This window comes from Manacus candei, unplaced genomic scaffold, assembly GCF_025592945.1.
Source record: "Manacus candei isolate 608988 ecotype Guabito, Panama unplaced genomic scaffold, ASM2559294v1 h1tg000014l, whole genome shotgun sequence".
In the NCBI taxonomy this organism is placed as follows: Eukaryota; Metazoa; Chordata; class Aves; order Passeriformes; family Pipridae; genus Manacus; species Manacus candei.
Window position 1 is genome coordinate 72,132,556 of NW_026138062.1, and position 21,916 is coordinate 72,154,471.

General features: G+C 38.1%; 1 protein-coding gene across 13 annotated transcripts in view; it reads left to right on the top strand.

The window, feature by feature from the left end:
• ROBO2 (roundabout guidance receptor 2) overlaps positions 1-21,916 on the top strand; it is a 941,272-nt gene that overhangs the window by 773,456 nt on the left and 145,900 nt on the right. For all 13 annotated transcript variants that reach the window (XR_007903157.1, XM_051779569.1, XM_051779573.1 and 10 more), the window contains 3 exons: positions 9,613-9,737; positions 14,277-14,448; positions 20,710-20,915. Coding sequence is in view for 12 of the 13 variants with exons in the window: in XM_051779569.1 (XP_051635529.1) it covers positions 9,613-9,737; positions 14,277-14,448; positions 20,710-20,915 (503 nt within the window). In the remaining variant the exon portion in view is untranslated. The remainder of the gene's footprint in view (positions 1-9,612; positions 9,738-14,276; positions 14,449-20,709; positions 20,916-21,916) is intronic.

A 21,916-nucleotide genomic window follows, 5' to 3' on the forward strand; every position in this document is an offset into this window, starting at 1 on the left:
AAAAAGGTCTTTAGATGTGTTGCTCTCCCCAAACTTTTCCCTTCCTTTCTTGTAAAAGGAGAAATCGCTTACTTTACTTGTAGAGGAACATGAAAATCAATACATTAATCCATTCACTTTTCGTTTTACTTTCTTTTCTGAATTGCTGCCAACCATAATGCAGTTTGGATATTATCTCAGTGTTATTCAACAACAAAACTATTGTATGCCCTATTCCTTGAATGCTGGCATTGTCAGTCAAAATAAATAGTCATTTCTCTTTCTCCTTTTCCTCTCTTCATTTAACAGTTGCCCAAATTGAGCAGAGTATCTCTTCTCAACCTTATTTATTCTCAAGTGTAAACAAACCAGGAATTTGTCATCTTTTTCACTATAGAGGGAACCTATTATCCTATCCAGGCTCTTTACTCTTTTCATCTCCTTAGCTCTTCTCTTCAACATGTGAATTCATGTTTTTTTGAAGATTACACTTGTTATTTTGACGAAATCTTACTGTATCAGCAAGGGGTATGCTTTTCCTTTCTAAACATATTACCAGCAAACCCTCCTGCTCTCTCCTGCGAAAAAAAGGAATAAAGGCAGATTACATGTCTTTTTGTTGGCATAATTTGTTTTGTTTAGTAAACTCACAGAAGGTAGAGTAGCACAAGCCATCCTCTTATGGTACAGTTTACGTAGGCAAGCAGACTAAAGTATTAAGATTTTTGGAGAGCACATCTTTTCTATCTGATCTGAGCAAAAGGTACATCCTGAATCTCAGACACTTGAGGAAAAAGAAAAAAATTTAAAAGGCATTATCTAACGTCAAGTCGTTGTTATGGAATAATGGAAGTTGTTGGGCAGAAGAATCAGTGCTCCCTCTCTTTATATGCATCAAAACTAAGTGAAGGACTTTCTAGATGGGATTTTCCAGTAGAATCTGTAAGGTGAAGGGGCTGCTTAAAAGACATGACTGGGCAAGATAGAATAAAATAGAGATGTATGACTGAATGAGAACAGGCTGCAGTCAAATGCTGAGATGAAATTATGACCAGGTATTTAAATTGAATATTTAAATGCACTGTAAAACAAAGAGAAGGAGAGGGTCAGGAAAAGTGGTAGTGATGAACTGAGAGCATTGGAAATGGGGATGTGGGATCAGAAAATAGATGTCCTTCTGTTCAGCTATGTAAGAGACAGAGTTGGATTCTTTAAAATTATTCTCAAAGTTTTGTTTTATTAACATTATTCCTAGGGAAGAATGAGGAACAAATCTGTTTTTTCTGCCATGAAGGTTTATCCCACTTCATTCTTTTAGGTCATTCAGGGATAAAAGAGAGATTCTACATGTCAAAATATATAGGACAGTTAGTGGTTTTTATTTATTGATTCTCTAGACTTCTTTCACCTCTTGCAAAGAAAGAAAAAAGTGTTTATGCTTCCATGCTTTAAGAGATTATCTGCTTCAGTGTTTCAGAGCAACTGAAGGATAAAAATGTTGTTATATGTGAAATTCAGAACCTGAATTTAAATTGAAAATTAGAACAATTAGTATGAAGGAAGGTTTAGCATTCTCAGATGATTGAAGTGTGGTCTTTTCACACCGTCGTGTTTTTACACGGTTCATCTGAAAACAGCAAACAAACCAAAAAAAAAAAAAAAAAGGAATTTCTCACTTTCCATGAGACAAGAGCAGAATGAAGGACACTTGCAGGAGAACTGGTCCTGGCAGTAAACTTGCTGAGACCCCACTTCCCCCTCTCCACTTCTTGCTCTGATATCTGAGCTATGGATTACTGGAACTTCCCCAGGTTATGGGAAACTGCTTTTCAGAAGACTCCAAACCAGGCAGGTGCTTTGCCACCTCCACCCATATCATTTTAAAATAATGTCATGGGTCTAGTGAAGGACTTCATGAATCACTTGTTAACCCCATAACCCACCCATTCCTCTGGTTTTTGGCAGAACCGTTCACCTGAAGAAGAAATCATGAAACAAAGGAAACACTATAAATGAACAAGCAAGAGGACATGGTTTTAAAAAAGAATTCCCACAAAATGAGATCTGTGTATTTGTTTCAAAGACCACTGCACTCATGCAGCCTAGGGAATAGTTATAGATTCCTATGTTAACATGATGCTCATGGCAGATTAAAAAAGGAAACTCATTTTCCAGGTAACTCAGCTCTAACTCGTGTGCTAAAAAGTTCCTGCCTTCCCCGTGTGTTAACACATCTAATCATTGGAGCACACCATAAGATTATGCCTTTTCCCTTTAAAGAGAATGATCATCCTCAACTTCCATTAATTTATCCCTGATAAGAAAGATCTGAATTAGTAATAGGCCTAAGTTGTCTCAGTCTTCTGTAATGGCTCCTGTGTCAGAGGCTACACCCTTGATTTATCATTAGTCATAGCTAATAGTGCACTAATAACTTTGTGTCCTAACAACCACACATCACTTTCAGTACCCATTAAGAAGATCTAAATTTACAAGGGAAGAACTGCTGAATCAGCCCAGGTTTCTAGTGTTTGAGACTGCACATATTTTCTGTTTTCCTCTATTTACTCCATCATCAATAAGAGCCTTGCGAAGCATCTTTCAAAACTTTTAGACCTTTGCATCTGCACTTTTTGGCAACTCATGCCATGCTCAGGGCAAACATTGTTACAAGGTGTGCAAGTAGGACCTTACAGGGTTTTTTTCGTTTGTACCTGAAATTCCAGTATCTGTCAGACCTTCTAGACAAATTTAACCAATGACTCCCAAAGTCAGAGGATCATTATTCTCTTTAAAGAGTTCCTGTACTGCCCTTCAATTATCTGAGCTGGTATCAGGAACTAGCAAAGCAATCCTACAAGTAAGTAGTCTTACTCCATAGATGACGTCAAGGGTTACCTCCCTTTCCAAAACACATATTACTTCTCCTGGAGCTCTGGGGGCTTCTGCTGTCCTCTGTGTAAGTGTTTTAGAAGTAAGTCTTGGTCTGTATTTGGTAAGAGTGGAACTGAGTTCTATCTCTTATAATATCCCTGTGTATCAAAACCAGCTGAAGTGGCCACATGAATGTTTTCACTGCGGTAAGGATTTAAAAGCAGCGTTGAGATACCAGCTTCAAGTCTTTGTGGGCTATGCAAAAGAAGATTGGGATGTTAGTGGAGTTTCAGAAGTCAAAAAGCAATTTGGGGAAGGTGACGTTATCACTCTCTTGCCTCCAGACTGAGCTACTGAGTCTAACTTTGTACCAAGCCTAACTTTGATTGCCCAAATGAAATTATTTTATTGTTCCAAATGTACAATGCTGAAAAAGAATGGGAGATGGGATGGGAATCTTCAGTTGCTCTGCTGTCTCTTCCCTGCTGGAAGAAGAACTGAGATTACAGAATCTTGGTGCTTTAACAGCCAGTGTCTTTCTTCTTATTCCTCAAGGCTTTTCCCCCCCACCGTTATCTGAGTTTTGCTTAGGATATTTACAAGTCAGCATATTTCCCTTTGCCCCCTTTGAACCAGTCATAGAAATATATTTATGGATAATAAACAATTCCAGTTTAAAATGAAGCACTCATCTTTATCACTTTAGCTTGCCTATGTGATCTTCATGATGAATTTCATGTGCAGTTGACTATCAACTGAATTTAGTCATAATTAAAGGTTGTCAAATCTGTAATTTAAGCCCTTGGAATTTGTTGCTGTCACTCTTTTCCTGTAATGTATTATATTTTCAATGGGTTTGATCCAAAGACTACAAAAGCCAATAGGAGAATTTCTACCAGCTTCAATGAAGTTTGAATAAGGCCTCATATTCTATGGTAGAATCATAGAATCATTTAGGTTTGAAAATCATCTACATATCCTTTAAACACTTCTAGGGATGGTGACCCACCACTTCTCTGGGCAGCCTGTTCCGGTGCTTGACGATCCTTTCAGTGGAGAAATTTTTCCTAAAATCCGATCTAAACCTCCTCTGGTACAACCTGAGGCCATTTCCTCTTGTATATCATTTGTTACCTGGGAGAAGAGACTGACCCACACCCAGCTACAGCCTCCTTTCAGACAGTTGGAGAGAACAATAAAGTCTCCCCTGAGACTCCTTTTCTCCAGGCCAAACGACCCCAGCTCCCTCAGTCTCTCTTCATAGGACTTGTGTTCCAGACCCTTCCTCATCTCAATTGCCCTTCTCTGGACATGCTCCAGCCTCTCAGTTTCTTGTAGTGAGGGGCCCAAAACTGAACCCAGGATTCGAGGTGTGGCCTCACCAGTGCTGAGTACAGGGGGACAACAGTGCCCTGGTCCTGCTGTTCACACTATTTTTGATATAAGCCAGGTGCTTCTTGCCCACCTGGGCACACTCTGGCTCATGTTCAGCTGCTGTTGACCAGCAGCTGCAGGTCCTTTCCCACCAGGCATCTTTCCAGCCTCTCTTGCCCCAGCAGGGGGTTGTTGTGACCCAAGGGCAGAACCTGCCACTTGACCTTGTTGAACCTCACACAACTGGCCTTGGCCAATTGATCCAGCCTGCTGCAGTAACGATACTGGAGTAAAACTTGCTGCTATATCTACTTTTACCTAAAATCAGCAATATAATGCATGAACCCCAGGGCCCCTGGGCTGGGGAAGGTACTGTGAGCAAGCTATGATAATAAAATTCCCTTAGGATCATTGAATTCAGCGTGAAGCACAAATCACAGAGTCTGCTGAGAAAACCACATCACTGGAAGAAAATGTTGCTAATGCTTGATATGGGATCAATGTACTTTTTGCTATAAATTCACATTTTTATCTGGTAATTTTCCCCTCTCCTTCTGAGTTGTCTGCCACATTTCTTATCAGATGACCAGAGTTCACCTAAGAGGGATGAACTCACTGTCTCAGTCAAGCTTCTTTACATCAACAGCTTTATCAGCTCTTATTGGCTCAGTGTAACCTTTAGTATTCAGTAACAGTACTGGGAAAGAAATACATGCAATCCATCCCATCAGATTAGAGGTTCTGCTAATTATTAAGATTGAAGAAGAGTTGAGAAATCCCTTTGAAACAATTTGAAGTGTCTGGTTTTGGGTTTTTTTTTCATGAAGCTCTTTAACACTGGAGCAGAGGCTACCTTCACATACATTTATTAATAGAATAACAGATCCATTCAGTCATGCATAAACCAACAATCCCAGAAAGAGTGCAGCAGAATGCACTCTTCCCATTTTGAACAACATGACTAAAGCTCGCTACCGCTCGTGCTTTTGTATCTCCATTTTAATTCTTGCAGCCAAATACTGTTCTGTGCTGTAAAAACAGTTCTGAACATGATGTGATTAACCTTCGGGTCCCCCCATCCCCTCATCTCACAGCCCCCTCGTACGTGGCCTGTGCTTTCTATTCATGTTCAACCATCTGATTTCCATATCATCCCGCTCAGCCTCCCGAGTGGCTATTAGCATAACAGAGCTGTGCTGTGACATTGATTGAAGCCAGCGCTTGCTGAATGCAGTATCAAAGCATAATTTGCCAGAAATCACATCTAATTTACTGTGTACTATTTAAATTTCTTAAAAAAAAAAAAAGGCAGCAATTTCAATATAAGTATACTAGGTTTGTAATCTTAATTGTTCTTTTTCCCCCCCCCACCATAGTTTTGGCTAGTCTGCTGGAATCTGAGTGATATATTTCATTTTGGAGGCACTGTCTTTGACTTTCAGATGTTAATTAAGCAAGAGTTTTTCCACTCTGTTTCTTCCTATGCACTTAATGCTACATATGAAACAGTGAAGAGTAATAGTCTGGTAGGCACAACACTCGGTTTGCTGCTTCATAACAGTGTTTTCAACAGATTCTTCTAATGACCTTAATGTTTAGCTTGAATGAAGCATTTAAGTACCACATAACTTTAACAGCTGAAGCTGATCAAGCCTGCTGTTATTTCTCTAACTGTACCTTTTCAGAATGTTTTTAAAATTCACCTAATTTGAGAGCAGCAATAATGGCTGGAATAAGTTTTGTCCAACGTTCCCCTGAAGCTATACTTTGAGCAAGTCATGATATCAGTTGGCCTTTCTGCAAAGTGGAAGTAATAATATTTATCCACCTTTATAAACAGCATCTATATATGAACATAATAAGCTCTGCTTTTAGGAAAATTGAAGAGCCCAAGTGCTTATTCTGTCAAAGAAGCCTTGCTGTCTCTGAGTAGGGTCACACTGAATTCTCTGGAGATAATGTCTTAGTGTTTGGGTAGTTATACTTGACCAAGAATTTATCCTGCAATTATTAAGTGTTACTTTCACTTTTCAAATTGCACTGTTTGACTAGAAATTGACAAATAAAGCTGATATGGTGAAAACGTTGTTTAAATGCTATAAATTATTATTTTAATCAGAGTCTGTCTATAAACAGAGCTATAGCTGAATATGACAACAAACTATAACAAAAGGAGGGTTTCTTTCATTATAGAACCCTGTCTTTGAATAAGTTAAAAAAACCCAAACAACTCACACAATGTTTTATTTTTCAAAAATTATGTTTCTCATGTTATTTAAGATTATGTTGTTAAATAGTTTAGCTGAAGAAACTCTGATGTGAATAAAAGCTCCATTTATTTTTTTAATAGTAAATTTCCAGTAATTATGGCTGCAGAGGAAACTAGAAAATATATGATTGCATAACTAGATATTGTTGTTTGCTGGGGTCTTTAGAAGGGTTAACTTAGTAGCTATGAGGCCACAGATCTTCTATTCATTTAGTATGGCAAAAGCTGGAAAGGACTTGGTGTGTGGAAGGCAGTGAACGGAAAAACAGGATCCATCCTTGTCTGAGCTACAGACTTATTTTCCTTTTCTGTTTTTGGAAAAAAGGAAAAAAAAAAAAAGAAAGAAAAAAAAAAGATCGTTTTTCTGCTCTTAGGAAAGTGAGGGATATTCAAAGTTAGGGATAGGTCAAAAACTGGAAACTAGGTAGGAACTAGGATGTATATCTCTCATTGTGCCTTGACTACCAATTATCTTAATTTGATCCTTGGAAAACAACAAATTTGGTTCTGTTGTATCTGCTCAGAGCTTGGAGTTATTGATTTACAACACAGCCTTGTGTGTGTGAGAGTGTTTCAGATGAACCCTTAAACTTGCCTGCCTTGCATTTATGCAGTTACATGACTTGAAAGATGGGCTCATGGAAATGCCGAGCCCTTCTTGCTGCTGTTGAGCTGCCTCAGAGCACTGCCTGTATGACATACCCCCAGTGCACCAAGCATGCCCACAAAGTGATCTTGGGCATCCATCATGCTTAGGTTTTATCTATGGGATGGTCTCCTGGCACCAGGTTTTTAGCATCACAACAGAAAGATTGTGGTCTCAAGGCCACCCATAAGGCAGCATAGACATAGGACTCATGCGTCGCTCCTGTCAAATCAAGGTATAACACCTGGAGAGGTTTTCTTCTCTCTCTGTGCCTGAGGTTGCTGTTGATTCTATATTGATATCCTGGGCAATGAACTTCTGTGGCTGAGCAGCAAACACTGGGCTAGCCCAGTGACCTTTTTTAAGTAGGTGGTCAGAACCGTAGAGATACCTAAGATATGCCTAAGGAAGGGGAGGTTTCTACTTTGCAGCTTAAAGGTCTCTCTCTCTTTCTCCTCCTGTGTGACTGACTGAGCTAACACATGCACTGATTATCACCCTGCTGCTTCCTGACACCTGTAGGTGTTTGTTGCATACAGATTGCTTGGTAAAACCAGGTGAGGGAAAAACAAGTAACTCGCTGCAGCTCAGCACTTTAAGAGCAGAATAGCATGAGTTCACTTCCTAGAGTATGTATAGACACACCTTATAGAAACCTCAGAACATATGTCTATAAACAGGCAGCAGCAGGGCACTAAGGCCTTTGTCCCTGCCTGTTTAGATGATTTAACAGCTGCTGAGGTGGAGGAAGAGGTGGACACTTCTTTCCAGAAGGCCAAAACCTGAGTTTAGGAGTGTGAGGCAGAAGAAATACTCTCTACCTTTTAAATTTATGGTGGTTCATGTTTATAAAGTGTTTTGCAGTTCTTGTTTTAAAGAGTGCATTATACCAGCATTATTCAACTGATGCTCTTTAGACTCCTGCTGATCTGTAAAGCCTCGGGAAGTACCTCAGGAGATCAAAAAAAAATGTGTTTCAAAAAAAATCAGGTCTGCCTGCATTTCTATGCAGTTAGCAGATTTGTGTCTGTGCTGTCAGCAGGTGTAATCGGAAGCTGGGTCTTGATTGCTCTTCGTGCCTAATTAAATAGTTTGTAATTATAATGGTGAAAATACGGTTTTCTAAAACACTTAAATTCTGTTTACCTAAAAGCTTAGTGTTCCTAAGCCATCCCTCTACACAACCACAAAACCAAGAATGTAATAGAAGAAAATGTTTTTTGTTTGGTTTTTTCTTTTTTTTTTTTTTTACTGTTTTGTCCCCTTCCTCAGCCTGGCCCAAAAGTTAGCTAGTCTTTTGATAAGAATATCTGGAGACACTGCTTGCAATTTTAAAATATGCAAAATAGTACAGATCCAGTTTCAGTGATGAACCAAGACTGGAGGGTTTTCATATCACTCATAGAAAAGCCATTTGCTTTACTACTACATCATGCTCAACATAGTCACTGATGTCAAGTTTTCTCTCTCAGATGCTCTGATACTGCTTCTTCCTCACTTTCTTTCTACACATTAACACCTTTTCTCTACCTTCTCATTCCCATCAAGTACTGACTCTCTATTCTCTGTCAGTACCTTCCAGTACAAGTCAAACTACTCCTCTCTCTTAGAAATTGTTCACTTCTGACTGTGCCTCCTGGTCCCATATGTCTGAACACTGTTAATGCCAGCTACTTGAAAACATAGCCAGTCCTGGTTCTTCTTTCTCACTTTGAACCCAGTCTTCTTTTTTCTTTCCCTTGTTTCTTCCTGATCTCTTGGAATACCTATTCCTTCTCACTCATCACTCACTTCTGCCCACTAACTCTTCAACTTTTGCTTCCTTCTAATCTTTAAACAAGCCGAAATCTGGATTTCCCAAGTTTGTGTTGTTTTATCAACCATTCTTTTTACTGCAACTCCTCCTTCCCACTCCATTCTTGACCACACTGCCTCTAAGAGAACTGAGAGAGCTCTTGAACTTCTGTTCTTCTGCTGTCATCCAGACCTTCCTTTCCTTTCTCAATCATTTGAAAAAGTCTAGAGGGCTAGACTGAGAAAGACAGTCTGTTCATCCTAATTCATACTTGCAACACATGATAGCTCTGTGAAGCATAAGAGGTTATGAGAGTGCAGGTACCTTTCCAGACCAAAGGTAGAATACATCCAGAGCCAGAAATATAAACCTCTGACTGTGCTCCTTAGCATTTATTGTCATCAGAATTGACTCTAGCATGTATGGTTGTAATGTTTATTTCCTTTTTTATTTTTTTTTTAATAACTGGGGATGTCACGTACATATATTGCTGCTCTTTCTGTCGCTGTTGTTGTTTGTTTATATATTAATTCTGTCTATACTAATTAATGTTTCTGGTGTCATGTCCTCTGACATAAAACAAATCTCCATAATGTTGTCTCTTTCCTTCAGTATTCCCTGTCTCTCCCTTGCAAAATATGCTAAACTTACACTATGTTTTTTCTTACATTGTAGCTCCTCCACAGTTTGTGGTGAGACCACGAGACCAGATTGTAGCCCAAGGTCGAACAGTGACTTTTCCTTGTGAAACTAAAGGAAATCCCCAGCCAGCTGTTTTCTGGCAAAAAGAGGGAAGTCAGGTAAGCTGTAAGCACCCTATAAGTCTTTCAAGCCTTTCTAAATAGTTATACTGTGAAATTTTAAGGAGAATTTTTTATATTACCTTTTACAGATTCTCTTAATCTTTCACAGGAATTTGTCTTTTTAAACTATCACTATTCTGTACTGAAATTTTTGCTGCCTTTTTTTTTTTAATATTGATATTATGAAGAATACAAAGGCCATTCAAGTCATTGAAACTTGGGCTAGGGTGCTGTGCAGATGTACAGAAAGCAACAGTAAAGGCTTTTCATTCTGAAACCCCCAACAAACAGGTGGGTGAGACAAGCACAGTAGATAAAAAAAGGTATGACTCAATTTTTTACTAATCAGAGTCAGTAATTACAGTTCACAACCTGTCTAGACGTGATCAGGCAGATGTGTATCTCGCAAGCTGATTTGCATTGGCTTATTCTCCTAGAGCATACAGATATAGGTTTTGAACACACAGGTGCTTTCTTGAGTAAAATTGTCCCGGGAAATTTCCAGATCTGGTTTTGGAAATATTTCCCCAATCTTTTTTGCAGGCAGAATTTGTGATGTGGCGATGGGTGTTGCCATCAGCCAGCACCATCTTCTACAGCTTAGTGTTTGAATGTCACATCATAACATTTCTTTACTGCTGTTGCTGCATTGGCATGTTGTTACAGCAGAAGTCAGGCCTCCTCACTTTGAGTGTGCAGTTCATGTTAGTATGTTAAATTTGAACACTGCAAAAACTACGTGCTGTATTCTCTTTTGCACCTGAGAAAAGATTAAAAGGGTCAAATGAATGCCCAAGGACAGTGCCTTCTGCAACTCCCTGATGAACCCTGTCATGGCTACACCTGTCTGTGTATCTATGCAATATACCCTTCTCTTTTGGCAGGTTGGTCTCTTCAGACCCTTGTGCTACTTTCCCCCATGTGAGTTAACTCACGTATCCACACTGTCCTGTGCAGTGCAGACGTGCCCTTTGTCAGATCTGGAGGCACTGTGCACAAGCTCAGTTAAAATGTGAGATAAGAGCTGAACCACAGATCTCCTGCTCTGCCCCACCTGCTTCTCCTTCACCTTCTCATGAGATCAGAAAGCTATTCCAGAATGACAGGACCAGGCTGACAGCATTTTGTGCTCTGCTGTCTTTGTGGCTTACAAAGATACAACACTAGTGCTTTATGAAAATAAGCTTGTCTGAGTGTAAGCTTAACCTTCAGTGAGTATCTCTCAGTGTAATATTTGGAGAAACTTAGATTTTGCCTCCATGGATCACACACCCTGGAAAAGCAAAGTATTGTGAGTCTGACTAAGGTGGCAATTGTTCCAAGGGGAAAGTAGAATAGTATGTTGAAATTAAAGTAGGAAGTAGTGATGTGCTAGCAGACATTTCAAAACCCTTCCTTGTAGAGCATTTTAATAACATGGTAATGTTTATGTAAAGTGAGCTTATAGTGTCACACTTGAATCTAATAAAGTGGACATCCATCATGCTGTAATAAAGAGAAGAGCTTCTAATTAAAGTAGGACATCATTTGCAGGATTAAAGTCATTTAGCGTAATTGAAAAGTGTTAATACTCTATTTTATCCTCTTCCATTTCTATCACTTCAAGGGTAAAAACATTTTAAGGTGAAAATGCATCTTGTGTCTTTAATTGAATGTTATTACCTACTGATTGTACCATGTTGAAGCTGCTTAATTACAAACCTGGAAAATTAATTACCATATTGAGAAACAGATCCCCGAGGGTTAGAATAGTCTTTTTTGGCAAATAAATGCAACATAAAAATTGATACCTACATGGTTTATAATCAAACCTTCAAACACAGCTCAGTGTGATTTACAACAGCCTCCTGCTAATCTCGATTGATCATCAGTGAAATAACACAGGTTAGGGTTACCCTCTCACTATATAACTTGCCAGATTTTGCAGTGAGATGCCATAAGGGAGGTGAGTTTCCACACACTGTGTATCATCATACAAATGGAGGGTGGTGGTTTTGCCAAATTACGTGACTTTTCACCTTTGCATGCCCAGCTATAAATTGTTTCTTGTCTCTACAGTGCTTGCTTCTGCTTTTACTTGGGGAACTGTTTGCAGCTCCACTTTTAGTGTTTGAAATAGTGTTATGTAGTCGTGTTATCCCACTCCAGTAATTGTGGGGCATTTTTCATTGAGACTCCATTTCTCGATCCTGTGTTTTTGAGCACAACCAGCTGGAAGGGAGGGGAGCTGTTCCCTCCTGAGTAATTTTTTGTGCCAGGCTGTGCATAAACAGCTGGCCCTTTGTGCTTGGTGGCCTTTTCCCAGAGCCCAACAGCCACCCATCAATGAAATGCATGAGGGAAGGGTGTGTGTAATCTTTAGACTCTGTGGATTAAATTCTTCCTTGAGATAAATTCAGTGGTACTTTATCGGGGATGTCTTTGGTCCCATTTTTCACAACCCAGCATCTGTGTCCAGATGAGCAACCCGACAGCTGACTAAAATAGTGAAATTATAAAAAGCATTTAAAAAAGAGGTTTTAGGACAAGTTACAGTTTATAGTTATCTGGTCTTTGAAGAGAGGAGTCATGAGACTGGTGAACTCCTCCTGATGTGTGGAATATTTACTGGAACATGGCACCTTCCAGAGGCCCATGCTGAAGACAAAAAGGAATAGTCTCCCCTGCCTAATGCAGTGATGAAGAAGATTCTGGATTATTTTTCTCCTAAGAATTAGGAGCTTGATCCTTGCACTGTCTTTTACATTGTGTTTATTTATACACTTTACATAATGAGTGATAATTGGAGTCAAGATCAGCCATTCCAAAATTCTCCACTTTCTCATAAAATTTAGTGAAGTTTTCATAATACCCTCATTCAGTAGGTATCTGTGCCAAGCAGAAATTATTCTGAAAGTTTCAAGGCAGTTCAGAAAACAAGGCAATTATTTGAGACCCACTCAGTCCCATAGCCTGAAATTGCTTCAGAATTTTAACACTTTTTTCCTATTGGATCTGACATTTTTACTGGGTGCATATTGATTTTTGAGGAAAAAATCTGCTGTTATAAATTTCTTGAACATTGCCATTGAAACAAGGCAAGGGAAAAGCCTAGGGTGACAAGTATCCTATAGGTTAATACGATTATAAGGATACTTAGAGCATCGGATCTTATTTAAAGCATATCACTTTCCTTTTACTGCCAAAACCATAGAGATAAAGGCATGACTTTCACTTAAAAGCAGAATTTCTTTCTTATTTGAATTCTTATTTGTTTCTTAAGCAGTTTGTTGCTTATCAATTCCAAATCCTTTTTTGTAAACCATTAAGGTCTGCAGAAAATTCACTTAATACCCTATTCTACACTTTTAGATTCTATTTTTAGCCCATACAGACAAGCTTACAAGTTAGTAGGGAATCATCATTAGAAAGCACAGCAGAGCTATATGGAGCTGCAGTAATGACTGAAAGCTTATCACAGCATGTTAAGTGTTTTGGGGTATTCCTGCTGCAAACAACTGTATTTTTCATAGAGGCTTGTTGAGCTGACATAAAAGCCAGATCCTATTTTACTGGAATTACTTTTGTTTAATTATTGTTTAAGCTGTTCTCCTTTCTGCCTCATTGGGCAATGCTGCTGACCTTTCCCTTTGCATTGCTTTCCTTTTCCTGTTCTTATATATTCACAAGAGCTGTGCCAGATAGTATAACTTTTTCCTTGAAAACACAGCCCTCACTACTAAAACCTTTTCAGTATTGATTCATTCACTCCTTCATCATATGCAATGACTACTACAGCCATTCCAGCTATTATTATTGACATCTCTCTTTTCTCCAATCCAGCCCAAAGGCAAAAGCTAATCTCCCTGTTTTTTGCTAACTGATGTCTTATCCTACATGAAATTATTCTTTCTCTCTGATGATTTCTACATCAGATTAATACCCTTTCTCTTCACCCTCAAGGCTCCATGATGCATTTCTCCTTTGGTATATCTCAGTTTTAATTTCTTTTTACTTCTCCTTTGAGCTCTCATGCTCTACCAGCTTCTCCTACTTTATGACCTGGTCATATCTTCCTCCCAGCTTTACTTCAGTGCCCTACTCTTACTTTCTCCTTTGCCCAGGACATATTAACAGCCAGACAATAGTACTATGCTCCCTCAAGTCTCCAGGAGTCAATTTTTTCTGCTAGTTTTCCAATGTTTACTGTAGTGTTATGTCCTCCTGGTTTGATAGCCAAACTAAGTATATTATTACAATTACATTCAGAAAGAAGATGAATGTGTCACAAATATAAATCACTCCAGTGTGATTGTTGGAAAATGTCTCCTCGCCTACACCCCCAGAACACAGCACTGTGTGCTGTCAAAGGGCTGTTTCTAATTTAAACTGCAAGTTGCCCAAGGCAGGGAAAGCCAGCTCTATGTGTTCATAAAGCCTTACTTTTCCTTCTGGTTTATTTATAGTACTTTTAAGGGAAAAATCCTCGCCTCTCTAGCTGAGGGAAAAGTGGTGCTTTAGTGTTTTGAACTGATGTTTGATGAATTGTCTTTGCAGAACCTACTCTTCCCAAACCAGCCTCTCCAGCCCAACAGCAGATACTCGGTGTCACCGACTGGAGACCTCACCATTACCAACATCCAGCGCTCAGATGCAGGATACTACATCTGTCAAGCACTGACGGTTGCTGGAAGCATTTTAGCAAAGGCTCAGCTGGAGGTTACTGATGGTGAGCTATTAGAAATTCCCATTGGTTTTTTTTTTCCCTGTCAAAAGTATTTTAAAAGCAGTGTAAATAAAGGCATGTGAGATCACGTAATTCATACAAGGAAACGGACAGTTTTATATAGGAAATAAAATGGAAAAGGATCTCCGTGCACTTGTCTGTAGAGTCAAAAAGGCATCAAGGCCTATCTTGCCTTTTGCTTGCTTTCTGAAGGTTCCTTAACAATGAAAAGAAGGGAAAAACAGGCTTAAAATAAGGTTGGTGAGAAAGGAAGCTGCTTGGTTTGCTAGAGCTAAGACATGACTGCAAGAAAACATTGTGGAGAATGAATAGGTTTATGATTAAAGCAGTGAATTGGGGTGCAAAAAAAAATTAGTCCTGATTACCAACAGTCTTCACTACCATCTTACACAGCTAGTTTGGGAATGTGTCCTCAGCTCAATTAAACCAAGGCAGTTGTTTGAACGTAGTGGAGTACTGTTGGTTTGGAATAGCTACATGCAGCCCTTTAGTCGCTCTGTGAATAAGGCGCCTACCTCAGAGCTGTGTTCTAAGAATTTCCTTGTATGGTTACGTGTGAAAAAAGCCATGAAAATGAGAAGTTAGAGAGGAGTTTTCAGGAAAGGAAAAGCATCTGTCTTGATGCTTTCCATTTCAAATTTTTGGGGTTTGAAATTTATCCTGCCTTGAAGTTTACCTTACTCCGTCTCCAAACATGAATCCTTTTCATATGTCAGGAATCCTGTTGATATCCCTCTTCATCCTCTTGTGGATAGAAGGCAGTTTGCATCCTTTAATGTTAGTGAGGAAAACAGTAGAATTCCTCTTATACCAGGAGATTGTGGCATTCCCCGGCATCATTATTCCTTATCTTAACTGACACATTAAATATCTCCTGACAGACTTTGATGAATTTTTGCCATTAAAACTGTTGTTATATGCAGAGGTCTACTTTTACTGTTCCCTTAGAGACCTGCCTGCACCACGAAAGTTTGAAAAGATGTCTAATTTTGAATAATCTGCCTTTTCACAAGAGCATATTCATCACAAGTGACAGGTAGAGAGGTTCAGGCTCATGTTATAGAGGTTTGAGCATTAATTTGATGCCTTTTCTTTGTTTTCCAAAAGCTGCCTATATTTTTATGACAAGGGAAGATAATTTCTGCCTTATCCTCACATCTCTTCAAGCACATTGCTTTTCTGTAGTTTCTGGACACTAAAGGCTTGGCTTTTCTCTGCGATCCCTTTAAGTCCTTTCTCTCATGGTCTGAGAGAAAATGATGCATTTTCATTCAATTTAAATTTAAATGTAGATTAAAAGGTCGTTTAAAATTAATGGAAAGGCAGTATTTTGTAATATCTGTCCATAGTGCTGCCTGATTCAGGGCCATGGCTGTGATTGGAATAAATAGAACACACAAACATTGGCTGAGAGGACATTGAGCTGTTAATGGTTGCACCTGCTGATGCTGCACAGATTTACAGCAACAGGCGCTGAGTGGATCAAATCAGGTTCAAGGACACGAGTGGTGAGAAATTCTTCCTTTTGACAGGCAAGGCCTGTGGTCCATTTCTTGTGCAGGGCAAAAAAAAATAAATCCCAATTGATCTCTTTGGAATTTTCGTTAGTTTATTAGAGGAAAGTGTCCTTGCTAAAATGCAAACTCACCTCCAGCTAATTCTGATTAAAGGCAGTGTGCATTTCACATTGCTGGAGAAAGCATTAGCTGGAGGCTCTGCTGCTCAGAGAGTGCAAGGCCTGCGTTCTTCAAATGCTTTCCAGAACCCACTGTCAGCAGCATGATCATTATGAAAAAAATACAAAATTGCTTTATAGAAATACCATTTCATCCCCGAGTCAAAGGGCAGTTGAGGTCAGAAGAAAAGTGCCAAAACAACATTGTGGAACTGAGATTATATAAATAAATCTACCATTAGATCACAGATATTTTTTTAATTGCTTTTAGTTAGGAAGTTACCCATAAATGTCGAAATAATCTATTTTGGTTGATGCTGAGCAGAAGTTAAGGAAGCTAATGATTTTTATCAGTAGGGAAATATAACTTAATGGTTTTAAAAATATAATAAAAGATAAACACTGTGCATGTTAGCTATATACTTAAGCATTAGTGTTCTAGTTTTTGGCTGGTGATTTCAGTTTTACTTCATAGCCCAGAATTTTTCTGTTTGGTTAATGATTTAATAATAGTGGCGAGCCATCTTTTTCATTTTGAACACATTTTTGTTTGATCCAGAGTAATTTAGATCCAATTGAAGTTCCAATACAGAATGAAAACATGTCATGTGCAGAAAAACAAGTGCTTAATTATACCATATATAGCAGTGTTTCAGTTGTTAACATTTTTGCACTTACAAGTCTTTACTGGAAATATTTTTAACTCAAGTGTTCACATGAGAAGAGATTACTAGCTGTGATGAAATGTGCTGAGTTGAGTGATAATTTTGCTGATTATGGACTGTGCTAAGAGCCTTCGGTGTATTTGAAATTCAAATCTTGTATTTTCTTGAAAGGCTATCATGTAATTCACTGTCTAATGCACATCTGGAAAAGCAAAATCATTTTAAAAATTGAACAATCTTAGCAATCCTTTCAAACTCAAGAAGTGAATATACAGCTCACAGTCTTAAAATGACAGATCCTGGAAATAAACCAAATGCTTCCATCTATGTCTGTGCTCAGCATAAAATGAATAGTTTACAATTAGTATTTAGTTACATAAATTTATCCATCATACACAGAATATTTTGGAAAAGATCTGAATTTCTCCTTAGTTAGTAATCTTTAGCACTTATTAATAAAAATTGTGGCCAATGCATGTGCAGCTGTAAGATCATGCTTTGTCCAGTTTACCCAGCAGTTGCTGTTTAGGGTGAGTATTGGGGTGGAAGGAAAAGATTAACCTCACAGCTTGCATTTTTCTGACAGCATAAAAATGAACCGGTTTAGGATATTAAATTAATTTAAAACATTGTGTTTCTAGGATTTTCAATAAAGCAAAAGGCTGGATCTTTAAGGATAATTCAGAATAGACTAAAAAAAGTAAGAGGAGGAGTTGGCAGCATACCTCAACAGCCCACTCTCCACTGATTTGGGACAGACACTTGAGGCATTTTGCCCAAACTCCTTTGCAATTTTTTTTTTAATTATAGATCTATTGAATACTCTGGGATATCTCTCTCTTAAATCCTCTACTCACAGTTTACTTGCCTGCAAATCTGGCCACCATGATTCTTAGCCCTCATCAAATGTATATTAAATATTTTGTAGCAAGTGTGACAGTCTCAAACAGGATAGATTCAGAACAATGTCACAGCCTCCTGTGAAGCTCTTCTGCAAAAAAAGACAGAAGGATTGGTCTCTGCTTTTCCAACCTAATCCTAGCCCTACCCTATTACATTAGTATTTATCATGACTTATGTCTGATTTTCCCCATTAATTCACCAAGAAAGTTTTAGAAATTTTGATTTTGGAAGTGAAAAAGTAAAGACTTCATTTTGTCATTCTCTTATTTTAATTTCCTGTTGTAATTTGACCACATTCCACTCGAAGTTAAACATGATTTCAGTTGATCCAAATTGCATTTTTAGTGAATAAACTGTTAATTAACAAGTATAATTTGTTCTTTTTCTATAATCTGTTCCAATTTTAAGAGGCACTTTATCACAAAAGAAATATTTTAATTTTTCAGTTACCAGAATATAAGAATATATGGATACTGGCAAATAGTTTCAAATCCATTTTTTAAATTAAATTAATTTTGAAATCAACCTCTGATTTACCATGCAAACATATTTCTAGCCGCAGACAGTGTTTCTGCAGAATGGATGTAAAAGTTTCCTGTAAGTGAAAAAAAAGTAATAAATTAAAATATTTTAAAAGCAACTAACAAACACCACACCACTTTATGGATATTTTTCATTATCTCTCTGTTCTTCAGAATGTTTATGATATATGTTTTTAAACCTCTAAGCAAGTTTTGGATCCTTACTAATGAGGTAGGAACACAAGCACCCACAGAGGTTTTATGGAAGATTTACAAGTCCTAGTTGTGAAGACAATACAGTCATTTACAGATCAGTGGAAACCCTAAGTGTTCATTTAACCTTTAGCCTTAGTGTCATGGAAACCTGTAGTGGTCTTTCACCCATGACACCCTTGAAAATGAAGATTCCTTCTGGCCAGGAGACTTTCAATTACACTATTGATCAGAGCTATTTAAAGGATTATGAGCTCCTCATTTGTGCTGTAAAAAAACTAATTACGTGCCAAAGAACAATATCTGTAATGCAGTAGGTTTTGAAAACACCTACATTGCTACACATGTGAAAAACAATTAGGTGAAGCAAATAACTGCGATAGAATAGTTAGCAACTTAAATAGTAATTTTTCCTTAAATTTTAGCTGCCTAAAATACTTTGATGTCCTGTTTTACATTAAATCTAAAGGATAACTTGCAGTTAAATTTTCATTTGAATATACTTGTGCTGCAGGTATCCTTATAGTACACAGGAGATGAGATCAGTTTGTATCTCACCAAATGGCTGCACTGTGTAGTTATAAGGAACCTTAATGAGATAAAAAATTTCATATTAAGGTGAAAATGCATTACATTTTCTCTGTTCTTGTAACATAGTGTTTGCTGTCCTATCTCTGAGTTCAGTGGGTGATATTTCAGAATTTCCAAAATAACTTTCACATTCTGGTGTTAATAAATAGTCTTTATTGGCTTCTATTTTCAGTTTCAATTTCAATAAATGTGATGAACTCACACTGCAAGGTGTGATTCTGATAAGACTAATGATTCTGTCCTTTGTGAATCTCATTAACAAAACAGGGTAGTTGTATTTTTGCAGCATTCAAATTTCAGAAACAATTATTTTGGGTATAAAATGTACCACCAACATGTCCCTAATATTTTTATTTATTAAATAGCGTAATGAAAACACTTTGGATCTGTTGAAGGTTCCAGAGGGACCTTTGCATCTCAAACAGCTCAAATACAACAGAAACATTATTGGTTTGTAATAATTTCTTTTCTCTTCTTTGTCAGAGTCAAATGTTGTCTATGGACTGTGATAAACAGATTTTCAGCTAGAATAAATGGTTCAATCTCAATTGACATCAGCAGAGGGAGACTAACTTACACTGCTTTAGAAGATAATCCTACCTGTTACAATATTTAATACTAATCACATAATTGTTCAGTTGTTCAAAGATTTAAAACAGTAGCAATGTGGCAGGTAAATATATAAAAATGAATACTCAGTTCTGTTATACTGATTTTATGCAACAGTCAAAGCCTTGTTTATATTCAAGTATTTCACATTCGTTTTGTATAAACACATTCTTTAGAAACAAAAAGTTATATTTTGCTGCTTAACAGGTGGCTCAGAGGATAAGTTCAACAAGCAGAATAATTTATCAAAAATGATCTTTCAAGAAAAGTGAACATGAGCATTTTACCTCATCTTCAGGGTGTCCCACTGGTCATGGAATGGGGTTTATACAGAACCACACACTCACTGGTTGCAGAGTTCTTTAAGCAGTGTTTCAAGCATGCAAATGTAAATTATCAGGGGAAAAAATTAAGAGAGTTCATGGCTTTAAAAGGTGATGAAATGATTTGATAAGTAAGCTTTTAAATGGTGTGATTGAGTTTGAGCTTTTCTCCGCTGGAAAGAGTGGTACAGTCATTTAGATCACTCAGATTGTGAAGATGTTTTGTATTACTGTGAGGTATTTTTGCAGATGAAAACTTGCAAATTGAGCAGGACTGGGGATGTGGTTGGTACCACGCTATAATAGTGTTAGTTTTTCACTTTGAACTCTTAACAGATTTTCTCTTCTAGGCCATAAATTAGGTAAGCAATTAAGCACATTTTGATGTGACATCAAATGTGTGCTTTAAGTGCTTTCCTAAATTGGAAGAAATAAGTGATGCGCTTCAATTCTTTTCCGAATCAAGGTCTTAATTTTCATCCTGTGTTAACCAAATGAGTCTGATGATCTTTGCTGACAGAAATTTACATGTCTAGGTGTTGTCTCACAATGGTGAAATAAAATCCTTACAAAAATACTTTTCAAATATGCCAGCTAATTGTTAACATGTACGGGTCTTCCAAAACCAATGTCTTTAACCTCTTGGATGCTGCCTTAAACTAATCTCTTAGAATCGGTGCTGTGTGAAGGAACAGGGCTCACTGGAGCAGAGGATCTTTAAAGGTGTGGGTGTCGCTGTTTAGTCTTGACAGATAGGCCTCCACCCATCATCCTCCAGGGACCCATCAACCAGACGCTGGCAGTGGATGGCACAGCTCTGCTGAAGTGCAAGGCCACCGGCGACCCCCTCCCTGTCATCAGCTGGTTGAAAGAAGGATTCACCTTCCTGGGCCGAGACCCTCGGACGTCCATACAGGACCAGGGGACGCTTCAGATCAAAGCGCTGCGGGTGAGTGACGGTGACCAAGCAGGCGTGACAGGTTCTACACGGCTGGTTCCGACCTGCTGGCGTGTGCCTGGAGCAGCTCTGCTGCCTCCCCCTTGTCTTCAAGGTTAACTCGTCTTTTTTGCCCTGCGATTCTCTCCAAGTCCATGTCCTGTTTCGTTCTTTGACACTGTGTAGGGAAGGGGGGGGAAAAAAGAGAAGAGTGAAACTAGTATCAGATATTTCAATGAGAATTCCCTAAAAAATAGAACTGATGTTTAAAATCTTATGTATGTTTCAGGAAAACATATGAGTTGGATATGGATAGAAATATAAAAGGACAGTCCTTCCTGTCTTTTCAGTTAGTCTTACCATGAAGCCATTGGCCTCTCTGTTTAAACTTAGAGCAGTTCCTTGGCAACACCTGATCATAATTTTCCAAGGACTTGTAGTGGTAGCACGTGATCTAGAGTTCATCAGAGTTTAACCACGCACTTTCTCCATCAATAAGTCTTGTCAGTCCTGAACTGGATGATTTATTCCAATGTTATGCTTGCTGGAAGTATTCCACCAGGTTGCAAATGGCAAAAGACAACTAGTACATGAAGTCATATGCAGCAGGATTTCTGTTCAAAATAAATACCTATTGTAACGTTTACATTTTAACACATGATATTATAATATTCCAAATAGCATAACGTCCCATGTGGTTGATAAATATTGCATCACTAATCTATTTTTTTGGCTTTTAATTTTTCCCTATTCAAAGATAAACACATGTTAGTTGTTTGTGCGTATTTGGACAAGCATGCACATGGAAAAATAGCAAGTTAAATGTCCTTATTTGTCAAGAACTTAAAGACAATTTCAGAAATGACTTAATTTCATCAGCAGAAATTTCTGCACTTGGCTTTTCCATCCAAAAAAAGTCAATAAACCTAGCTACTGATGACAAGACATAAAGAGCAGTTTTGTTTTCTGATACCTTCTCATCAGTGATCGTAGATGAATTGTGAACTTTCTTG